Source organism: Chlorocebus sabaeus, chromosome 21 (assembly GCF_047675955.1).
Source record: "Chlorocebus sabaeus isolate Y175 chromosome 21, mChlSab1.0.hap1, whole genome shotgun sequence".
Classification (NCBI taxonomy): Eukaryota; Metazoa; Chordata; class Mammalia; order Primates; family Cercopithecidae; genus Chlorocebus; species Chlorocebus sabaeus.
The window spans coordinates 26,608,420-26,627,387 of record NC_132924.1 but is presented as its reverse complement, the minus strand read 5'-3'; the positions used below and the strand labels follow the sequence as shown (position 1 = coordinate 26,627,387).

Below are 18,968 nucleotides of genomic sequence, written 5' to 3'. Positions count from 1 at the left end.
CTGGGCATGATGATGCACATCTGTAGTCCCAGTTGCTTGGCAGAGCTGAGATGCGATGATCGCTTGAGCCCAGGATGTCCAGGCTGCAGTGAGCAGAGATCATGCCACTGCACTCCAGCCTGGGTGACAGACCAAGACTCTGTCAAAAGAAAGAAGAGGAAAGAGAGAAGAGAGGAGGGGAGGGGAGGAGGGGGGAGAAGAGAGGAGGAGAGGGGAAGAGAGGGGAGGAGAGGAGAGGAGAGGAGAGGAGAGGAGAGGAGAGGAGAGGAGAGGAGAGGAGAGGAGAGGAGAGAAGGAAGGGAGGAATTCCAAAAATAAATCTTTAGCTTACTGACTTTAAATTCTAATGATATATTATAATTTATCAATTAAACTTTGAATTAGTTCACAAATATAAATATCTCCAAAACAAGTCCAAATACATATAAGAAATCTGTAAGAATAATATTTTTAAGAAAACATTTAAGTTTGGTTCATATCTCCTTTCTTAATCATAATGCTGAAGTTTAACGCATATTCATTTGAAAAATTAATGTTATAGTAAGTTATTTAATAATTGAATACAGTATGTTTTTAAAACAATGATGATATAATTACCTTAGATAAACGTTTGTAGCTAAAACACACGAAATATCACGAACAGTCTGTGAAGAGAATCAAATCAATGAAACTTTTCTAAGGAATACTGCGATATTTAAAGAAAGAAATTGATTCATTAATGTAAACACTCCGCCAAGGAAAGAAGTATTTTTTAATGTTTAAGAGAGTCCTCAGGAACAGGATACTATACATGCCTTCCTTTTCTCCTTCCGAGAAGTGACTTCACATGATTGAAAACTAAATGACCATCAGAAGTATCCTTGGGGTGAAAAATAAGCCACAGTAGGACAAATAAAGACTGAGGGGTTTATAAGAAAGCAGAAAGGAAGGAGTGAAACTTGGCTGGCTGCAGGGATGAGAGAGAGAGAGAGTGTGTGAGAGAGAGAAAGTGTGTGTCTGTGTGTGTGTGTATGAAGCTTGGCCGGCTACAGGGATTAGTGTGTGTGTGTAAGTGTTTATGTGTGTATGAAACTTGGCTGGCTGCAGGGATGAGTGTGTGTGTGTGTGCACATTTGAGTATGTGTGTATGAAACTTGGCTAGCTGCAGGGATGTTTGTGTGTGTGTGCGTGTGCGTGTGTGTGTATATGAAACGTGGGTGGCTGCAGGGACGTGTGTGTGCATGTGTTTGTCTGTGTGTGTACGCACATGCCCCTGCTAGTGCACATGCATAGTTCAGGATGTGGTGTGTTTGGAGACTAGTAATGTATTTATAAGTCTTGGATCTTAATTTTTTTAAATATAGCAGTTGCGGATCTAGCTATCAGTTTCTCTCACATTGGCTGACTCTCCGCTGAATAGTTAATTCGTACATTGGCCCCTCTAAGTGGAGCCTTATAAGAATAACTTGACATTTTGCCTTGATGGAAAAGAAACAGGTCAGTAGAGAAAATCTTCATTCTAAGCCAGCATGGGCCGAAAGGATGCAGGGCAGTAAACCTGCTCACATTTTACTCATTCCTCCTTGTTTCCTTTATCTTGACTCTTTCCACGTGGTCCCCAGGGAACTGGATCAAGGGTAAAACAACAGAGATGTTGAGGGAGACACCTTTCTCACTCTTAAATTATTCACATCTATGTGTAAACAAAGGAGTGGGAAGTGTGGCAACTAAAACTACATACAGAACATATGCAATTTGACTTTAAATACAGAAAACTCCTTTCAACAAGAACACAACTGGTATGGTGGTAGGGAAATTGCATTGCTATCTGCTTAAAAGTACAAAACAAATACATACTGGCTTAAGACTAGATAGCTTGTAAATAATATAAATAAAGATGGCTCAAGACTGCTAAGAAAAAACAAACAAACAAACAAAAAACCCCCACTGTCTTTAACCATGCTTTTAGATAAACTTTACCCAGACCAAGAAAACCTGCCACTGGTATTTTGAAGATTATTTCTTTCATTGAGATGTTCTTTTCTTCTGTCATGAAAACAGTGAACATGTAGAAAAATATTTTTTAATTAGCTATACAAATTTCTTCTACGCAGGCCCACTCAAAATAGATCAAGACTTCACTGTGCTTCATATTTGAAAGACACTAATGTTGTTGTCAAGGACTTTTCTTTCATAGCACCTATAAAAATTTTAATTCTTTAGACATTTGTGTGATTATTTGCTTCATGTCTGTACCCCCACCCCCAGTAATCCAGGACTGTAAGTTCCAAGACAGGAGTGGCCACATTTTATTTGTCCGGGTGTACCTACAATGTTAATGTAGTCCTTGATACACAGCTGGTGACTGGTATGTATCTTTTGAAAGAAAAAATAAGAATACCTTTTATCATGGCTTTTTATAAAAAGATCGATAATGAAATATCTAAATAAAAAACCAACTTTGAGAGAGAGAAAGAGTTCATCCTAAAAATAACATGGAATTCTGAGCAATTTGCATTATTATAGTCCTTATATTGATGCCAAAAACAAATAATAATTTGTTTAAAAATACCTTTTTAAAGATAAAACATGTAATCACCATAACAACTGGAAGCAATAATGTCTTTGTGTATCTCAGCGGAGTCTGAAATATACCAAATTATTCAAAATAGTTACTTACGAATTTTACATTAAATTAGTAAACATCTATGTCAAACTAAGTGCCATGATAACATTCCTTAAAAGTAAAAGGTAAAATTTCTTTGTCACCAGCAGTGACAAAGTATATATATTTATTGTCTTCCATGCCTTAATAAAATAATTAAAATTACAAAAATACTTATAAAAAGTATTCCAAAATTTTAATGAAAAATTTATTTTAATACAACTAGAATTGGTATATCTATTTTTTTCTTTTCTTTTTTTAATTTACATAATACTAAGTTTTAAAATGTGTGTTTACCCATCCCTGGGTCCTACATTGTAATTTTCTGTACTACAAAGCTCCATTATTTTCATTAGTGAAACTAGAGCTAACAAGAAAGAAAGCTAATCAAAGTTAATTACTAAAACTATGAATAAGTACAGAAATAACATTGGCTAACTAATTCTGATGACCTGTTATTGTGATAAGGAGTAATTTACAATGTAACTAAATTACACATTTCTTAAAAGCAAGAAACCAGTTCATTTTCCTCTTTATCGTGCTATAGCAAACTGCCTCACGGATAACTAGTGGTCAATAATAGTTTTTGAATGAATGGATGACTGGTTGGATGGATAAGAGAAGAATGTAAAATTTTATTATACACCACTAATTCAGAATTCATAATGACTACACAAGGAATAATCAATCCAGTAGCAACTTTGTTATGTTCTATGAAAAAAAATAAGTTTCACATAGAGGAAAGAGCCCTGGATTGAGAGTTCTAGAATCGATTAGAATCCATGTCCTGATCTTGGCTTGTGTGTGCTTTAGGCAAATCTTTTAAGCTTTTCTTTATCTGCAAATGAAAGAACTATATGCCATGGCCTCTAGGAGCCCTTCCTGATCTTGTGTTCCATGATTCTACCAAGAGGCCTTTTTTTTTTTTTTTTTTTTTTTTTTTGATACAGAGTCTCACTCTGTCACCCAGGTTGGAGTGCATTGGCACGATCTCAGCTCACTGCAATCTTCGCCTCCTGGGTTCAAGCAATTCTTCTCTCTCAGCCTCCTACTCAGGCTGGGACTACAGGCATGCACCAACATGCCTGGTTAATTTTTGTATTTTTAGTAGAGATGGGGTTACCACCATGTTGGCCAGGCTGGTCTCCACTCCTGACCTCAAGTGATCCAACCGCCTTGGCCTCCCAAAGTGCTGGGATTACAGGGATGAACCACCACATCCAGCCTATATTTTAAAGCTTTATAACATTAACTTTTTAAAAAGAATACCTTGCATTTGTATAATTTAAAATGAATTTTTATATGTTCATTAAAACTCATCAGTAGCATACCTTTCTTGGTAACACCTTGTTAAAAATGTTATAATATTTGGTGTGTTAACTGTAATAAAACTGAATTTCTTAAAAACAGAAACAAGAATTGAGACTTTTTCCTGAATGGTCCCATATTTCCTATTGGCCTAGATTATTGAAAGTAATTGATTTGTAATAATAGTAATTATTATGGGTCATATTGTATGTTAAACACTCTTCTCAGATTATCTCATTTAACCATCATCAATAACTCTATAAGATAGAGGCTATCTTTTTTTTTTTTTAAGAGGCAAAAAAACAAGTGAGGAAAGTAGATTAGCAAAAGTTACAGTAAAAAAAATATAAAATACGTTGACTGTTTCTGAGTAAAAATTTTGAGTTTCAGATTAAAACTAGAGCAAAAACTCCTATTAGTAGAGAAGGAGAAAAGAAACATTCATACCGCTTTTTCCATGAAGTCAAATTCAGGAGCACAGGTGTATATTAAAGTATCAAAATCTGTATACCTTAAGATTCTGGCTGCTATAAGATCACTCAGGCGAATCTGGGAGAAAATAAAGTAAAATTAATTAAAATTACACAAATGATTATAGCCTATAGCCAGTAATACTTTATTGATGTAAGAATAACAAAGTTTATAGAGCAGATAAATCCAATGTATTTAGACATCCCTCTAAGAAAACAAACAACTACAGTGAACCAAACATACGATGCGCTGACTTCTCAAGATAACTGAAAATAAAGAGAAATATCATGAAAAATGAAAAGTAGAAAGAAGACAGAAAAAATAGAGACTATGATAAAGAGTGAGCTAAAATAAATATCTGCTGAGAAGAAACCATCATGTAGTTAATTACACTTTATAATACAACAATTTATGATGAAAAACTATTTTACTTAACCTCTTTCAACATACATTGTAGGTCATAAGCTTTCTGTGCACTGTCATTTTCACAAAACCTCACAGACTGATTACAATATTTGGTACTTCTTGATGTTTTACAGACATATATTCAAACCATTGAATATGAGACCTGATCCTCATAAGAATTACCACAATTATACATACCACTTTGATCTTTGACTTAGCTATTTGATCTCCAAGGCTAAAAATAGATACCAACAACCAAACCCAATGCAGAACTTCTATTTTTCTACTGATTATTTACAACCTGCTCTTTGTGAGACAATTATTTTTCCACAGCATCCTCAGAAGGCCAGAAAAAGGAAAATATTTGGCAAGTAAACTCTTAATTCAAATTATTTTATAGGGATAGGAATTATTTTATAACAAGTTTGATGATTATCAATGGTTTTCATTCAGTTAATTTAACCAAACCACTATAATTTCAGGTCTACCTCATAACTGTCACATAAAGGAAGTCACTCAGGACTACCAAGGAAGTGTGTTTGTATTTTTTTTTTTTTTTTAATTTGTACGGCAGGCGTGGTGGTTCACACCTGTAATCCCAGCACTTTGGGAGGCCAAGGCAGGCAGATCGCTTGAGGTCAGGAGTTTGAGACCAGGCTGGCCAACATGCTGGAACCCCATCTCTACTAATAATACAAAAATTAGCCGGGCGTGGTGGCACGTGCCTATAATCTCAGCTACTCAGGAAGCTGAGGTACGAGAATCGCTTGAGCCCAGGAGGTGGAGGCTGCAGTGACCCAGGATTGGCCACTGCACTCCAGCCTGGGTGATGGAGTGAGACTGTGTTTCAAAAAAAAAAAAAAAAAAAAAACAGATTTGTAAAGAGCTGGGGGTCAATGTGAAGTAAGTGTGAAGTAAGTCAAGAAACATAATCATGAACAAACTTAAATAAATAAATAACTTAGAAGATCTAAATAAAGTTTATCATAAGACATATATAATAAAGTTAAAAACAATAAAAAGGAAAGGAGAATGGGGAAATGGGTCAGACATACCAGAGAACAGCAGCAACAAATAAACTAATAAACCACCATGCAAAGCTAGCAATAAATGGCATACACTTACATTTAGAAATTTTATTTAATATAAACATGTTGCATATTATATTGCATAGAGATAGCATTTGACCTTTTAGAGAAGTAATACTATAAACCCTTGCCAAAGTACATAATTTCAGCACCAAACAGGGCCCTAACTGGATAGCATTAAATGAGGTAAATTTCAAAATTGATTATTGTATGATATACTCATGTATGCTTATTTCTAAACAGAAAGTGCTAGAAATAAAAAGTAGATTCATGCATTGTTTTCTATTCCCCAAACCAGTTAGTTAAGCAGGGACTTAGGCCTTGAAAAGGGCTACTCTTTAAGACATTAACAAACAGAAATACCACATGAGAGAGAAATGCTCTGCATGTATTTCCTAGAAAATGAAAAGATCAAAATTTTTTAACATTCTCTTTTTATATAACAAGAAAGGCCTTAAAACATCAAATCATACATTGATTTTAGTCCATAGTTACAAATAAATAAAACAACACTGAGATTTTAAGAGTTCTGTATTTTCAAAGCTGAAGACAGTCTCCCATATGTTAACATCTGCAATAAATGGATAACTTACGATGTAAACAACTAATTATTTGTATTTTTACTGAAATATAAACAAATAACTACTTAACAAACTAATAGTATTTTTTTCCTGAAAGGCCAAGTCAGCATTGATGAATATTCTTTCTTTTTAGTGGGTTGCAAAGATCACTGAACTGCAAGATTTTATTATTGACTCTGCCAGTAACTCGTCTAAAGACCTTAAAGAAGACACTTAACCTCTGTAAAATGAAGAGGTAAGAATAGATGGTTTCAAAATTTTCATTAAGCTGCATATTTATAAGAACTTTCATGTTTTTAACTAAAAAGTACTTACGTGGTCTGAAACGCCTAAGATTTTAGATGTCAGAAATTTCAAAATGATTGTTCCAAACCACCAGGCACTACCTTGAATTAGCTAGAAAATAAAATAGAAGTCCAGTATTTAAAACTACAAATCACCCAGTTAAAGTATTCAATTATATCTACAAATGACATATAAAAATTTTAATTATGTGAGGTATAAATGGTGAGTTTTTTTAAAAAGTTCCTTTGGAAAATCTTGTTTAAAAGCAAAGAATTAAAACTGATGACACTGGTATAAAATATATAGCAACACTAGAATTCTACATATCCTAAATCTTTTTTTTTTTTTTTTTTTTTTTTTTTTTTGTCTTAAGGAGTGAAAGGTTAATAGGTAAGAACGAAAGAAGGAAAAAGAAAATAGCTTCCCATACAGAGACAGAGGGAGGGGGGATTTGAACAAAGAGAAAACCCCGTGTGCGTCGGAAAAGTGGCTGCTTATACATATCCTAAATCTAAAGGAAGTTTTAAAAGGTTACTTCCTTTTGATTTCTGTTAAGAAAAGGGAGTGTTTATGTGTTTGTTTCCAAACATTATTTCTCAGCTGAAAATCCATTTTTTAAAACACTACCTTAAAAGTTCTTCTACCATTCCTGTGGAAATATATGAGCCCATCTTCAAGAAATAACAGTTTGAAATGTGAAAATTTAAGCTTTTCTTTAAGAAAGAGGAATATGAACTAGAACTGGCAATGAGGCTTCTGTGTTACTGTTGATTTTTTGACTAGCCTTGATTAAAAAGGGAACAATTGTGCACTTCTGGTTAGCCTGGGGAAAGTTACAGCAGCCTAAATTCAAATCTTTGCATATATCAACCAAGTAGAACAATACAACCACATATATGGAGAAAAGGTAACAGCACAAACTTCAAATTACCTATGAATCGAAAAGGAAGCAACGAATATATAGAGTTATACCTCAAGTCCCTGACCTAAGCCTTTGCAGAGAATGAGGGGAGACCCACAAAAGGATAAAGAAGAAAAGGAAAGACGGGGTCAAAATTGGAACTAAAAAAACCCAAGAAAGAGAAAAGTCCACCCTATGTGTAAAAAGAGCCCTGGGAGATTGGTAAATGGGAGTACAGAGCAGGGCCTAAGAGTGAGTAGGGACAAAAACACTGATGTCAGAAAGTCATCATTTCTGGAAAGAAAGGAGGATAAAAAAGGGGAGTGCAAGAAGGAAAAAGTATCCAGCAGGAAAAACGAGAACCGAAACCAAAAGACTATCCATCACTACTGCTATTACACACACAAAAAAAGAAAAAAGTTATTCACTGAAAAAAATCACACTATGTTACATTCTCAGAAGAGGTTTGCACTTGGACTAGAAAACACAAAATAATTAATAGATGAAAAAATGCCTATATAAATATCCAAAGCTTCTTTAAGAAGATAACAAACATGAAAGTCAAATATTTCAGCTAATGAAATCCACACCACTGAACAATAAAATCTCACAAAGCAGAAGAAAATTACGCAGAATTAAAAGTTGAATTAAATATCCTCAAACAAGCATTCAGAAATATTAAAAAAGCAATTTAAACAAGAAATTCAAAAACCAAGAACAGAAATGGGGAAAAAAGTAGAAAGAAATAGTTTATTAGACATAGAAAGGGAATGGAAGAAAAGGACATTATCATCAAAAAAATAAAAACTAAATCACAAGATGATAAAAAGAAAAGAAATTCAAATAAGTTAATGAAGGAATTGAAGTAAAGGCACTAAAACAATGATGAAGAATGAAAATGATACCAGAGAAAGAAGTGAGAAGGAACAGAGAACGTGGCAGAAATGGAAGAAAGGCACATACTTACAACTGGAGCGCCTGAAAAACAAAACAAAACAAAACAAAAAACTCACAGCAATGAATCAAAACTAGTGTTTAAATTATAATCCAAGAAAACTTTCCAGATAAAACAAGACCTGAATCGGCATTTGGAAAGGATCCAGGGGGTACTGGAAAAAATTAATCTGGTATGGTAAACTAACTCAAGACATCTTTCAGTAGAATGATGAAAAATGAAGAAAAATTCCTCAGAACCTCCAGGCACAAAAGTCACATAATTTAAAAGGGACAGGAGAATTTGGCTAGCATCAGACTTGTTAAAAAAAAAAAACATATAAACCAAAACAGTAGTGTAGAGGCATTTTTAAGAAACTTTAAAAAGTGAGAACCAAGGATTTTATATCTAGCTAATCTGTCATTCAACTATGGACGTTATAAAAAAAGTTTCAAATATGCGACAATTGAGGAATAGTAACCTTCCTAAATACAAAAAGTTTAAAATAAAAGAGAATCATATACAGAAACAAAGCAAATATAGTCAAATACACATAAAACTTAACAACAAAGGTTTTCACATTATCTCACAAAGCAAAGACAGACTCAACTTATGCTACATGGGGAAGACAAACAAAAACAGATTCAGAAAGGTGAAAAATAGAATGATGGCAGCAGCATGGCAGGCAAATACCATTTCCATATGGAAACTAAGGAAGACATTTAAAGCAAGGATAAGAAGCAAATTCATGGCCTCAAAAGCTTTATCAATACAAACAAAAGAGTGAAAATAAATGAATTAAATCCTTGACTTAAAAATCTAAATAAAGAATAACAAAATAAAGCAAAAAAGTACACAAAAGGAAATACTCATGAGAAGAATAGTCTATTATATCTACCCCTCTGTGTATCTATTTTGCTGTTTTATATTTCTTCCCTATATTCTAGGATTCCTTCTTGCGTTTCCTTTTTGTTTCCAGAACTTTTTAAATTTTAAGTTCCAGGGTACCTGTGCAGGATGTGCATGTTTGTTACATAGGCAAACATATGCCTTGGTGGTTTGCTGCCCCATTACCTAGGTATTAAGCCCAGCATTCATTAGCTATTTTTCCTGATGCTCTCTCTCCCCCCACCCTCCCCTGACAAGCCCCAGTGTGTGTTGTTCCCCTCCCTGTGTCCACGTGTACTCGGTGTTCAGCTCCCACTTATAAGTGAGAACATGCAGTGTTTGGTTTTCTGTTTCTACATTAGTTTGCTGAGAATAATGGCTTCCAGCTCCATCCATGTCCCTGCCAAGAGCGTGATCTCATTTCTTTTTATGACTGCATAATATTCCATGGTGTATATGTATCATGTTTTCTTTATCCAGTCTATCATTCATGGGCATTTGGGTTGATTCCACGCTATCAAAAAAGAGCTCATATAGCCAAGACAATCCTAAGCAAAAAGAACCAACCTGGAGGCCTCAGGCTACCTGACTTCAAACTATATTACAAGGCTACAGTAACCAAAACAGCATGGTACTTGTACAAACAGGCACATCAACGAATGGAAGAGAATAGAGAACTCAGAAATAAAACCACGTATCTACAACCATCTGGTCTTCAACAAACCTGACAAAAGAACTTCAATTAACCATTCTTTAAGGTTCTCTGCTAGCCACAAATTATCTTAATTTGCCTTGATTGGAGAATGTCTATTTCCCCTTCATTCCTAAAGGAAACATCCACTGGATATGTAATTCATCTTGACAAGTGTTCTGCCACAACCTTCTGGCCTCCCTAGTTTCACATGAGAAGTCTGCTACAATTCAAGTCAGTTTTGCCCTGTAGGTGATGTGTCATTTCTCCATACCTGCTTTCAAGACTTTTTTCTTTTAGTTTTAAAAGTTAACTTATAGTGTATCTTGGCATGGATTTCTCTGGGTTTGTCTTACTTGGGAATCGCTCAGTGTCTTCACTCTGCAGGTGTGTCTTTCACCAAATTTGGGGAGTTTTTAGCAATTACTTCTTAAAATACTGTTTGGCCCCCCAACTCTCTTTTTCAATTTCTTCTGAAATTTTGATGATACAAATATTAGATCTTTTGTTACTACACCATAGGTCCCGGAGGCTCTGTCCTTTTTCCTGTGATTTTCTCTGAATTTAGATTGGGAGATTTCTATTGTTCTATCTTCAAGAGCACTGATTGCTTCCTCTGTAATATAATATTCACTCTGCTACCAACTCCATTTACTGAATTTTAATTTGTTATTGTATTTTTCAGTTCTATAATCACCAAGTTGTTCTTTAAAAAAAAATTATTTGGTAAGATTTTATAGTCTTTGCATTTGCTTCCAGAGTATTTAAAACTGCTCATTAAGTGTTTTTATGATGACTGCTTTAAAACCCTTGTGAAATAATCCCCACATCCTATTCATCTCAGTGTTGACATCTGTTGATTGTCTTTTCTCATTCAAGTTGTTATTTTCTCCATTCTTGCTTATGATGAGTGGTTTTTCTATTGTATCCAGTACATTTTTTATATTATGTTAGAGACTGTGGATCCTATTTTAAATTTCTATTTCAGCAGACAGTCACTTTGTTTTTAGGTTTATAATGCAAGTCCTGCCCTACTTCTGTGTGCTATAGTTACAATGACATTTAGTGTTCAGAGCCTTTGCAGTGCTAGTGCTATTCTGGTCAGCTCGATTCATCTGGTGCCCTGGTACTCTGTCTCTGCCCCAAATCATGCTGCTGATGCAGGAAGAATGTACTTCCCATGTTCTGTTGCCATGAGGTGGAGGGTGAGAGACACCAGGATTGTGGGGTAGTGAGTTGGCAGAGGCAGAGGGCTCTTTCCTGGGCTGCCTAGTCCTAGCAGGGCACCTATTAGATCCCTGCTGCTGCTACCTGCATGGGCAGCCTCCCTAGAGGGAACAGTAGATACCAGACCCACAGGATGGAGAGCATTTCCCTGGACCCTCTTTCTGAGTATCTTCTGCCACTGGATGGAGTTTCAGGAGATGGCAGCCTGTAGTGTTTTTCTGGGAGTTCTGAGGTACCTAACTAGTCTGCCTTTCTATAGCATTGGACTGGGATTGGAGCTATAGTTATGAAATCATGATTTCATACACACACACGTGTGCACATATGTGCAGTGAAAGGGCCTAGAAACAAGGACACACTGGTAGTAACGAGTGCACATACCACTCAGGCCTTGTGTTCAAATACCATTCTCCTCTAAAAGGAACCAGGGCTCCTAGGAAAAAATGGCTGATTCCAAGGCTAGCAAAAGGAAAAACGAGAAAAGACTGGAGCATTATAAATTTATAATGACATGTCAAAAAGACATCCAGCTTAGGAACATTCAAAACGGCTAGGCCTGGAACTGATATTTGTGTATAACATACGGTTTTTCTCATATAGACTATTCCAGCATCATTTAGTGAACAGTGACCTGCAAGACAATCTTGCTGAAATTGCTTTGAATCTGAACATCAACTGGGGAGAACTGCATTACATGAATCTTCATATATATGTGTTTTATTTTTCTATTTATATCTTAAAATTTTTAAATAAATTTCCCAATACAAATGCTGCATGTATTTTGTTAGATTCATTCAGATCCTATGCATTTTTCTTCCTAATATATAAGGCATATTTTTTAAAAAATGTTTTCTGTTTGTTGCCAAAGAATAGAAATGCAATTGATTTTTGAATATTAAACATATCTAGCCATGGTATTGAATTCTTCTAATTTCTAATAGTTTGTCTGTCAATTATTTTATTCTTTCTAGGTAAATATTGATACTATAATAAATTTTGCTTCCTTCAGTTTCTTTCCTTTTCTTATTATTTACTTTTCTTGCATTACTAGGCTAGTTTGGACCTTTAATAAAATGTGAAAAAGCACATTTATCTTTATCTTGATTTTGAACAGAACACTCTAAATACCTTATCATCAGTAAGACCAATGACTGCTGAAGAATTTTACTGGGTTAAGAAAACTGTTATTTATATTGTGTTAAATGTTTTCATTATAAATGGGTGTTCAATTTTATCAATTTTATTTTCTGCATCTAATGGGATGATCATAAGATATTTTTCTCTTTTAATCCGTTAGTGTGATAATTTACATTTTTGGATTTTCCAGAAACATCTTTAGATTCCTAGAATAAGCCAGATTTATCACAAGTGGATTATCTTTATCATATAGATAGCTGTTCTTGAGTTACTAATCTTTTATACTTTTGTGTGTAAGGAATGTTTTTAATCTAAGTGAAATTTTGAATCTATGCTCACAAGTAAGAATATCCTTTTTCATACTATCCTTATCTGGCCTTAGTACTGAGTTTTAGATTATCTTGGAGGTTCCACTTCCCTTCCCGTAATGATTCTCATGCCTCATGGCACATACAAAGTTCCCCTTTGTAAATTTCAGCATGATCTCAATTCAATAATTACCTTGCCACCAAAAACTGGAGTCTCCCATTAAACAGTGAATTTGCTTCTATTGATGTTAAACTCTAAAATGAATCACTTAGATCTAAAAATACCTTGTTCGGGTTGTGTGTAATAAATACGTATTTTTGCCAAAGATATACAGAGCTAAAAACAGAAAATCATACCTAGGGAGGCTTAAAAACATGTAAGCTGAACACTTGGTTAAATCTCAACTTTTCCCTTCTTAGTTTTTTTGTTTCTTTGATATTCTTGAATTTAAAACTTAGTCAATTCATGTTCTTTCCAGTCTACTACTGAAAATGTTGTTGAAAATGAAGACAGCAAATGTTCCTTTGAGTGCAGCCTTGGCAGAATTTTTTTGACGTTTATGGATACTCTTCTATTTATTGTCATTTTTCAATAGTTTGCAACTGAAATTCTGACCTTCTTTTGAGTTGAGTTATTAAATTGCTCAATTTTTCTGAAGTGAAAGAATTATATATTACAAGTGTAATGTCGATGTGTGAATTTCTACAAAGCCTGCATGCCTAAGGACAGGTGGCCTGGGTAAAGAGTCAAATTGGTAGAACCAATAAATAATAATAATAAGACAAAAAAAGCATCATATCATTCATTCAACAACTTAGTGGACAAATCTTTCCATATTTTCACCATGAAGGATGGGAGAATGCCTCCAACAAGGAGAAAACAGCAACTCCTTCCATTTTGTTCTCTTGTATTGTGGGTTCCTTCCTCAACTTGTAACATTTCCAGACTTATCCTCTCAATATATAACATGTAAACATAGAGTTCATTTCTGCTGTCGCCCAGCATGGAGTGCAGTGGGGTGATCATGGCTCATTGTAACCTTCCTGGGTTCGAGCAATCCTCCCACCTCAGCCTCCTGAGTAGTTGGGATCACAGGCTCATGCCACCATGCCCAACTAGTTTTTCTATTTTTTGTAGAGATGGAGTTTTGCCATGTTGCCCAGGCTGGTCTCAAACTCCTGGGCTGAAGCTCTCTGTCCGTATTGGCCTCCCAAAGTGCTGTGATTATAGGCATGAGCCACTGTGTGTGGCCCAGGGTTTATTTTTTAATAGGAGTACATGACAGACCAGAGAAAAAGAAAATCATCTGTCTCATATTAAGAGAATTTAGGGGTTGCACTACCTGCCTAATAACTTATTTTACTAGGAAACCATGGAGGTAACATGAGCCATCCATCTGCATATTTGGGAAGAAGCCAAACAAAGATTAGGTAGTGGCTGAGTTCAAATTAGAAGGGGCTGGGAGACTGGAAGGAAAATGTTAAAAGGACGAAAGTAATAGAGTCTAAAGTTGGAAGCAGAAGGAAAGAGAGATAGATGATGGATAGATGCAGAAGAAAGAAAAGGAGAAAGTTGGAAAGAAACTACAAACGAATTATTTTGAAGGGAAGGTTAATTGAAGCTAAACAGAGAAACTCAAGACAAACACATTTTAAAAAGCAAGGCTGTGTGGATATAGCAGGATGAAACATAAAGGAAGAGTGGCCTGGAAGTGAGTTGTGAAATACGTGTGCTAACTACTTGAAAATGATTTCTAGTCCTTGCTAAGGACTATTTCCTTACGTATCTATCTACCTTAGATAGTAGCTATTTGATTTCTAGTCCTTGCTAAGGACTATTTCCTTATGTATCTATCTACCTTAGATAGTAGCTATTTTTAAGTCAGTAGCTATTTATTGGCTATAAATCATTAGCATTTTAAAGATTATTAACTGTGTTCAGTTTATAGAAATAAAAAGTAGAATTTAAATAAACTGCATTAAAAACATTGAATCTTACCCAAAAGTTGAGTTTAGATACTCCCAGTTTTAGAATTTCATTTCTCTTTAGAATTATTGCCTAAAATGCACACAAGGGAAAAATGAAACAATTCAATACAGTTAACATTTATATTTTGTATAAATGGTACATTTCAAAAATTACATAGCCACCCTGTTCCATCTCAGCGATCACCAGCCATTTTCCTCCTTAACTGTTGATTTTAAATTTTGGACATGGCAAATTTCCTTGAGGTGAGACTTAAATGATTTGGGTGTCCAAAAGCTGCCTCTTGAATCAAGTTATTTCCTCACTTAGATACCCTGGCCATTTTCTGCAGGATAATTCCTCTACAAAGGTAAATGGTATATGAGCATATGACAGCATCCATGCAAGTCTGTATGTGAGTTATCCAGCAACATTAGTGAACTAAACTAACATGAAAATCCTTCCTCTCTAAACTGCCAAATAAAGTATTTAAACATGTTTAAAAAATGTTTACTGATGTGAAAGAGAAGGAACTTGTGATGCTAGAAAAAAAGTGAATTTTTAAAAATACAGTATTAATTAGCAGAGAACCACCACGCCTGGCAGTCTTTATAAAGGCCTGTAGAATAAGGTTACAACTATAGGCTTGTATTGTAAGGGGAGGGCAGCAGAAGAGGCCTTCGGTCTATGCAAGGTAAGAAGTTGGAATTGAGACTAACACATAAAGCTAGGGTCCTCAAAAACTACACCTGCAGTGCTATGGACTGAGTATTTGTGTCCACATCAAATTCATAGACTGAATCTTTATAATCCCCCATGTGATGTATTTGGAGGGTGGGCCTCTGGGAAGTAACTGAGTCATGAGGGTGAAACCCTCATAAATGGCATTAGGGTGCCCGTATTACAAGAGACTAGACAGCTGATGTCTCTCTCTACCGTGTGAGGACACAGCAAAAAGGCTTCTGTCTGCAAACCACCAAAAGGGCTTTCACCAAGAACCAAATCAGCTGGCACCTCGATTTTGAACTGCTCAGCCTCCAGAACCGTGAGAAATAAATTCTTGTTGTTTAAGCCATCCTGTCTGTGGTACTTCTGTTATAACAACCCAAACTGACTAAGACACACAGTGACTAGAAATACTTCACCTACCATCTCTATGAGTTGATAGGTTATTTGTTTATTCCCAAATTTGGGGTGAAAACAGTGCTCTCATGAGAAACTGAATTCTTGGACTTGCATATTATTTAGATTTGGATTCAAATTTTGTATCATTTAGTTGGTATAGAAATTCCCAAAGTGAGCCAGGATTACTAAACTTCCAATAGGAAAATATAAATGTATCAGATTATTCATTGCAACATTGTTTGTAAATGCAAAATTTAGGAAACAACCTAAATGACCAGACATAGGAGAGTGACTGAATGACAGTAAATCCACAGTAGAACACTAGGAAACCACCAGAAAGAATGAGGAAAATCTCTATGAACTGATATCCAGGATAGGTTGTTAAATGAAAAAAAAAAAAAGTGCAAAAGACTATCTTTAATATAAGAAGAGGAGATGTAAAAAATATGCATGTAACATTTATTAGTACTCAAAAAAGCCCAACTAAATGGGTCAACCAGAAAACTAATGAGATTTCTTTCTTATAGGGAATAAGCAGTAACAGGGTGAAAAGAAAGGTGGAGACAATGGGCTGGAAGGAATAGTGGGGAATATTTTCTGAGTATAATTTTACATATATATAAGATATATATGTATTTCTTCCTCATTGAAACATGGTAATGTTTCACCCAAAGTAACTAAAATCAATCAGAATGAAACTTCTGCTTCTGTACAAGTTTGTATAACAGGAACCACATTTACTTCCTCACCCTAAAAAACCAAAATACCAAGCAAAATAGATTATAGAGACAACGATGAACAATTATATGCCAACAAATTAGATAACTTACAAGAAATAAATTTCTAGAAACATATAACCTACCAAGAGTAACTTATGAAAACACAAAAAAACTCAACAGACCTATAACTAATAAGGAGAGTAAATCAGTATTAAAAATTTTTTCAACAAAGGAAAACCTCAAACCAGATGGCTTCACTGGAGAATTCTGTGAAACATTTAAATAAGAATTCATACCAATCCTTCTCAGGCTCTTCCCAAAGACTGAAGAGAACACTTCTATACATATTTTATGACGCCAGCATTACTCTGATACCAAATCCAGGAAAAGATACTACAAGAAAACTACAGGCCAGTATTTCTGATGAATATAGCTATATATATATAGAGCAAAAATGTTTATTCTTTGAGGAATAAACATTTCCCCAAAGGATAAATACAAATGTCCAACAGGTATTTAAAATGGTATTCAACATCACTAATCATCAGGGAAATGTAAATCAAAACCACAATGAGATACCACCTCAAACCTGTTTGGATGGCCATTATAAAACAAAACAAAGCAAAACAAAACCAGAAGTAACAAATCTTTGCAAAAATGTAGAAAAATTGGAATGCTTATGCATTGTTGGTGGGAATATAAAATGGTGCAGCCAAAGGGCACATCAGGTAGTCTACATGGAAGAGTTTGTTTCCGAGTGCAGCAATATTAACCATAAACTAACCACTACTTTAATTCCAGCTAACAAATCTTAAAAGCAAGGCCCGGAAAGATCAGCCTATGTTCAAGTGGCTTAACTTCATCACAGAAAAAAGCTCAAGAATATCGCTAGGAATAAGAAAATACCCAGCAGCTAACAAGGTAAAATTCACAAAGCCTGGCATCCAAGTAAGCATTGCCAAGCATGCAGACACTCAGGAAAACACAACCCCGATATGAGGAGAAGAAACAATTAATTGAAACTGACACAGACAGAATTAGCAGGTGGAGGCACTGAGGCAGTTACTATAACTGTTTTACACATGGTGAAGAAGTGGTAACAGAGAGAGAACATTTAACTAGAGACACAAAAATGCTTCAAAGATCCAAAATGAACTTTTAGATATGAAAACTACAATGACTTAAATGAGAAATACACTGGATGTGATTAACAACAGGTTAGATACTGCAGAAAAACAACTAATGAACTCTTGAAGACACAGCAATAGTAACTATCCAAAATTAAATAAAGAACAAAAATAAGAGAAGCAAGAGCAAACACATTCGAAAGCTAGCAGAAGGCAAGAAATAACTAAGATCAGAGCAGAACTGAAGGAGATAGAGACACAAAAAACCCTCCAAGAAATCAATGAATCCAGGAGTTGGTTTTTTGAAAAGATCAACAAAATTGACAGACCACTAGCAAGACTAATAAAGAAGAAAAGAGAGAAGAATCAAATCGACGCAATTAAAAATGATAAAGGGGATATCACCACCGACCCCACAGAAATACAAACTACGATCAGAGAATACTATAAACACCTCTACGCAAATAAACTGGAAAATCTAGAAGAAATGGATAATTTCCTGGACACTTACACTCTTCCAAGACTAAACCAGGAAGAAGTTGAATCCCTGAATAGACCAATAGTAGGCTCTGAAATTGAGGCAATAATTAATAGCCTACCAACCAAAAAAAGTCCAGGACCAGATGGATTCACAGCTGAATTCTACCAGAGGTACAAGGAGGAGCTGGTACCATTCCTTCTGAAACTATTCCAATCAATAGAAAAAGAGGGAATCCTCCCTAACTCATTTTATGAGGCCAACATCATCCTGATACCAAAGCCTGGCAGAGACACAACAAAAAAAGAGAATTTTAGACCAATATCCCTGATGAACATCGATGCAAAAATCCTCAATAAAATACTGGCAAACCGGATTCAGCAGCACATCAAAAAGCTTATCCACCATGATCAAGTGGGCTTCATCCCTGGGATGCAAGGCTGGTTCAACATTCGCAAATCAATAAACATAATCCAGCATATAAACAGAACCAAAGACAAGAACCACATCATTATCTCAATAGATGCAGAAAAGGCTTTTGACAAAATTCAACAGCCCTTCATGCTAAAAACGCTCAATAAATTCGGTATTGATGGAACGTACCTCAAAATCATAAGAGCTATTTATGACAAACCCACAGCCAATATCATACTGAATGGGCAAAAACTGGAAAAATTCCCTTTGA

The 18,968-nt window shown here is 35.1% G+C and overlaps 1 protein-coding gene across 1 annotated transcript in view; it reads right to left on the bottom strand.

The window, feature by feature from the left end:
• LOC103226234 (probable C-mannosyltransferase DPY19L2) overlaps positions 1-18,968 on the bottom strand; it is a 124,120-nt gene that overhangs the window by 38,227 nt on the left and 66,925 nt on the right. The window contains exons 12-16 of the mRNA XM_073008968.1: positions 14,868-14,927; positions 6,813-6,893; positions 4,400-4,501; positions 2,552-2,623; positions 598-644 (exon numbers count right to left, since the gene is read on the bottom strand). Of these exons, the coding sequence (XP_072865069.1) occupies positions 598-644; positions 2,552-2,623; positions 4,400-4,501; positions 6,813-6,893; positions 14,868-14,927 (362 nt within the window). The remainder of the gene's footprint in view (positions 1-597; positions 645-2,551; positions 2,624-4,399; positions 4,502-6,812; positions 6,894-14,867; positions 14,928-18,968) is intronic.